The sequence below is a fragment of the Taurulus bubalis genome (genome assembly GCF_910589615.1).
Source record: "Taurulus bubalis genome assembly, chromosome: 11".
In the NCBI taxonomy this organism is placed as follows: domain Eukaryota; kingdom Metazoa; phylum Chordata; class Actinopteri; order Perciformes; family Cottidae; genus Taurulus; species Taurulus bubalis.
This window is the reverse complement of record NC_136599.1, coordinates 668577-673576: the sequence shown is the minus strand read 5'-3', so window position 1 is coordinate 673576 and position 5000 is coordinate 668577. Positions and strand designations below refer to the sequence as shown.

The following is a 5000-nucleotide window of genomic DNA, read 5'->3' as shown; positions in this document are numbered from 1 at the left end:
TTAACTCACCGTTGTGCGTCGTCACCTTAACTCACCGTTGTGCGTCACCTTAACTCACCGTTGTGCGTCGTCACCTTAACTCACCGTTGTGCGTCACCTTAACTCACCGTTGTGCGTCGTCACCTTAACTCACCGTTGTGTGTCGTCACCTTAACTCACCGTTGTGCGTCACCTTAACTCACCGTTGTGCGTCACCTTAACTCACCGTTGTGCGTCGTCACCTTAACTCACCGTTGTGCGTCGTCACCTTAACTCACCGTTGTGCGTCACCTTAACTCACCGTTGTGCGTCACCTTAACTCACCGTTGTGCGTCGTCACCTTAACTCACCGTTGTGCGTCACCTTAACTCACCGTTGTTCGTCACCTTTAGTCACCGTTGTGCGTCACCTTAACTCACCGTTGTGCGTCACCTTTAGTCACCGTTGTGCGTCACCTTAACTCACCGTTGTGCGTCGTCACCTTAACTCACCGTTGTGCGTCACCTTAACTCACCGTTGTGCGTCGTCACCTTAACTCACCGTTGTGCGTCGTCACCTTAACTCACCGTTGTGCGTCGTCACCTTAACTCACCGTTGTGCGTCGTCACCTTAACTCACCGTTGTGCGTCACCTTAACTCACCGTTGTGCGTCACCTTTAGTCACCGTTGTGCGTCACCTTAACTCACCGTTGTGCGTCACCTTTAGTCACCGTTGTTCGTCACCTTAACTCACCGTTGTGCGTCGTCACCTTAACTCACCGTTGTGCGTCACCTTAACTCACCGTTGTGCGTCGTCACCTTAACTCACCGTTGTGCGTCACCTTAACTCACCGTTGTGCGTCGTCACCTTAACTCACCGTTGTGCGTCGTCACCTTCACTCACCGTTGTGCGTCACCTTAACTCACCGTTGTGCGTCGTCACCTTAACTCACCGTTGTGCGTCACCTTAACTCACCGTTGTGCGTCGTCACCTTAACTCACCGTTGTGCGTCGTCACCTTAACTCACCGTTGTGCGTCACCTTAACTCACCGTTGTGCGTCACCTTAACTCACCGTTGTGCGTCACCTTAACTCACCGTTGTGCGTCACCTTAACTCACCGTTGTGCGTCGTCACCTTAACTCACCGTTGTGCGTCACCTTAACTCACCGTTGTGCGTCACCTTTAGTCACCGTTGTGCGTCACCTTAACTCACCGTTGTGCGTCACCTTTAGTCACCGTTGTGCGTCACCTTAACTCACCGTTGTGCGTCGTCACCTTAACTCACCGTTGTGCGTCACCTTAACTCACCGTTGTGCGTCGTCACCTTAACTCACCGTTGTGCGTCGTCACCTTAACTCACCGTTGTGCGTCGTCACCTTAACTCACCGTTGTGCGTCGTCACCTTAACTCACCGTTGTGCGTCGTCACCTTAACTCACCGTTGTGCGTCACCTTAACTCACCGTTGTGCGTCACCTTTAGTCACCGTTGTGCGTCACCTTAACTCACCGTTGTGCGTCACCTTTAGTCACCGTTGTGCGTCACCTTAACTCACCGTTGTGCGTCGTCACCTTAACTCACCGTTGTGCGTCACCTTAACTCACCGTTGTGCGTCGTCACCTTAACTCACCGTTGTGCGTCACCTTAACTCACCGTTGTGCGTCGTCACCTTAACTCACCGTTGTGTGTCGTCACCTTAACTCACCGTTGTGCGTCACCTTAACTCACCGTTGTGCGTCACCTTAACTCACCGTTGTGCGTCGTCACCTTAACTCACCGTTGTGCGTCGTCACCTTAACTCACCGTTGTGCGTCACCTTAACTCACCGTTGTGCGTCACCTTAACTCACCGTTGTGCGTCGTCACCTTAACTCACCGTTGTGCGTCACCTTAACTCACCGTTGTGCGTCACCTTTAGTCACCGTTGTGCGTCACCTTAACTCACCGTTGTGCGTCACCTTTAGTCACCGTTGTGCGTCACCTTAACTCACCGTTGTGCGTCGTCACCTTAACTCACCGTTGTGCGTCACCTTAACTCACCGTTGTGCGTCGTCACCTTAACTCACCGTTGTGCGTCGTCACCTTAACTCACCGTTGTGCGTCGTCACCTTAACTCACCGTTGTGCGTCGTCACCTTAACTCACCGTTGTGCGTCGTCACCTTCACTCACCGTTGTGCGTCACCTTAACTCACCGTTGTGCGTCACCTTTAGTCACCGTTGTGCGTCACCTTAACTCACCGTTGTGCGTCACCTTTACTCACCGTTGTGCGTCACCTTAACTCACCGTTGTGCGTCGTCACCTTAACTCACCGTTGTGCGTCACCTTAACTCACCGTTGTGCGTCGTCACCTTAACTCACCGTTGTGCGTCACCTTAACTCACCGTTGTGCGTCGTCACCTTAACTCACCGTTGTGCGTCACCTTAACTCACCGTTGTGCGTCACCTTAACTCACCGTTGTGCGTCGTCACCTTAACTCACCGTTGTGCGTCACCTTAACTCACCGTTGTGCGTCACCTTTAGTCACCGTTGTGCGTCACCTTAACTCACCGTTGTGCGTCACCTTAACTCACCGTTGTGCGTCACCTTAACTCACCGTTGTGCGTCACCTTAACTCACCGTTGTGCGTCACCTTAACTCACCGTTGTGCGGCGCAGGAGCGGCGGGCGGCCGAGGAGCGGGCGTGGCTGCAGCAGAGGAAGGAGGACATCTTGGCCCCCCTGCTGCTCCGGCTGGACCACCCGGACGCCCTGAGTGCTGCAGACGCCCGGCGGCTCCAGCAGGATGCCCTGGCAGAGTGCCGGCAGAGGCTGGTGCAGCGGGCCGAGCTCATCCAGCGGCTCTGTGAGGAGGTGCGGCGCCGCCCGTCCTGCACGACGCACTCAGCAGCTACACAACGTCACGCTTCGTGCTTCATTCGTGTCGACGTGTGTTCAGGAGACGCAGGCGCTGCGGGGGAAGCAGCTGTGGTACCAGGAGAACCAGGAAACCCTGAAGCAGCCGCAGCAGGACGAGTACCACGCCTTCTGCTCTGAGAAGACGCTGCGCATACATGTGGCCCAGAAGCGCCTCAGCATGTACGGCCGCCTCCGCCTCGTGACCTGGGTGACGCCTCGCTGGATGGAGGCCAGTTACTCATGTGTGTGTCGTTTCAGGCACATGGAAGCAGCGCCGCTGGAGCTGCAGAACTTCAGTCTGAGGCTGAGAAACGACCCTCGACTGGCTCCTCACCTGGCTCCTCATCCGGCTCCTCACCCGGCTCCTCACCCGGCTCTTCACCCGGCTCCTCACCCGGCTCCTCACCTGGCTCCTCACCCGGCTCCTCACCTGGCTCCTCACCCGGCTCCTCACCTGGCTCCTCACCCGGCTCCTCACCTGGCTCCTCACCTGGCTCCTCACCCGGCTCCTCACCTGCCTGCTTTTTAAATAGCATTCAAGCTGTATGTGCACACTTTCCTCAGCACCGTCATTCATAAATCCTTCTGTGTTTTCCGTGTGGAGCGTCTCTACGTGACATCTGTGTGAGATGAGTCTGTCAACACAAATAAAAATAATTACAACATTAAGCCAGAAAGACAACAGCTGGACTGAGATGAAAACTGAATATGTTACAGCATCTTACAATAAACTTAAGATGAACTTATTTTCAGATGGTACGACTTTTTTGGGAGAAAGTGTTTCAATATTATGACATACGAACTCTTTTTATTAGATACTGAATCATTATTTTGAGACATTAAGTCATTACTTTGAAAAAGGTTTTCATTATTGAAGTTTCATGTAGATGCTAAATAATTATTTCGCTAATTTTTTTAGATACTAACTTATTATTGTATATATTAAGTCATTATTATAAAACGTTTTCTCATTATTTTGACACTCCATGTTATTATTTTGAGAAACTATATTATGTATTATATTATATATAAATATTATTTTTTTACTTAATAATTATTTTGCTTAAATAACTAATTATGTTGATGTAGACTCCTTATATTTGCGATATTAATATCATAATTATGACAGGGTGTTTATATATTTATTTATTTTTGGCACTAACGGACTTCCATACTTGAAGTTACACAACCCCCCCAAAACACAGCTGGGAAGGTATCCCTCCGCGCATGCGCTTTGCGGACATCACAGTATGAAGAAGAGTGCGGTGCACAAGTAGCGCGAGAGGTAAACAAGCTTTTTGTGATTCTCGCGCCCACGCAGTGACGCGCGTGAAGACGTCCGGGGAGCGGAGGCAGTCTGTCACGTGACGCGGCCCCTCATTTGTGTGTCTGAGGCTTTTCAGACCGCGGGTTCGCGGACAGCAGACGGCTAGCTGCGTTAGCTCATCGATTAGCTTCAGCGTCTTAGCCACTGTCAAAAAAATATGAGGGGGCGGGACTTGTTTGAGTGACGGCCGAGGCGAGCCAATGAAAATAGCGTATTGGCGTCCTGCCGTGGCCTGTGGGCCAATCGGCTTCGTTCTAAGAGGAAGCGAGCAGCCTGTGGACCAATCGGCTTCTTTCTAACCGGAAGCTCGCAGATCAGAAAACAGCAATGTATAAAACAAACTTAACTTAATAGCTTCTTCATTGATGACGCGCCGCTTGAGTTTAGATGTTTTTTGTGGTTATTTTAACGTTTGCTTGGAGTTATCGTCCACAATACATGTACGTTAATCTGCGTAAAGCTGGACTCAGCTAAAAGTTTGGCTGCAACCGCTACGTCATCACGTACAGGTGACGTAGCCGCTAAACGTACCCGCGCGCCGCTTTTACGCCGTTTAAATGTCCTTATAACGAACAAACATCTCGTTTAAAGGTCCTTATAACGTACAAACATCTCGTTTAACGTACAAACATCTCGTTTAAATGTCTTTATAACGAACCAACACCTCAAACTGAGCGTGTCGTCGCTGCTGGTCACTAGAAAGTGTGACAGACTTTAACTGGAGGACGGAGACGTGCGACGTGCGCGTGCTCGCGACGTCAGTTGCTATCACCGGTCGCGCGCTTCTGTGGATGATTCTATATGAATCACAGGTTTGTG

At 51.1% G+C, this 5000-nt stretch overlaps 1 protein-coding gene across 1 annotated transcript in view; it reads left to right on the top strand.

Moving 5' to 3' along the window:
- The window catches only part of ccdc135 (coiled-coil domain containing 135), a gene marked incomplete at both ends in the record, with an annotated part of 10006 nt that extends 6623 nt beyond the window's left edge, over positions 1-3383 (top strand). Inside the window, 3 exons of the mRNA XM_079226403.1 lie at positions 2615-2809; positions 2895-3034; positions 3113-3383. Coding sequence (XP_079082529.1) covers positions 2615-2809; positions 2895-3034; positions 3113-3383 — 606 coding nt within the window. The remainder of the gene's footprint in view (positions 1-2614; positions 2810-2894; positions 3035-3112) is intronic.
- Positions 3384-5000: the final 1617 nt, after the last annotated feature.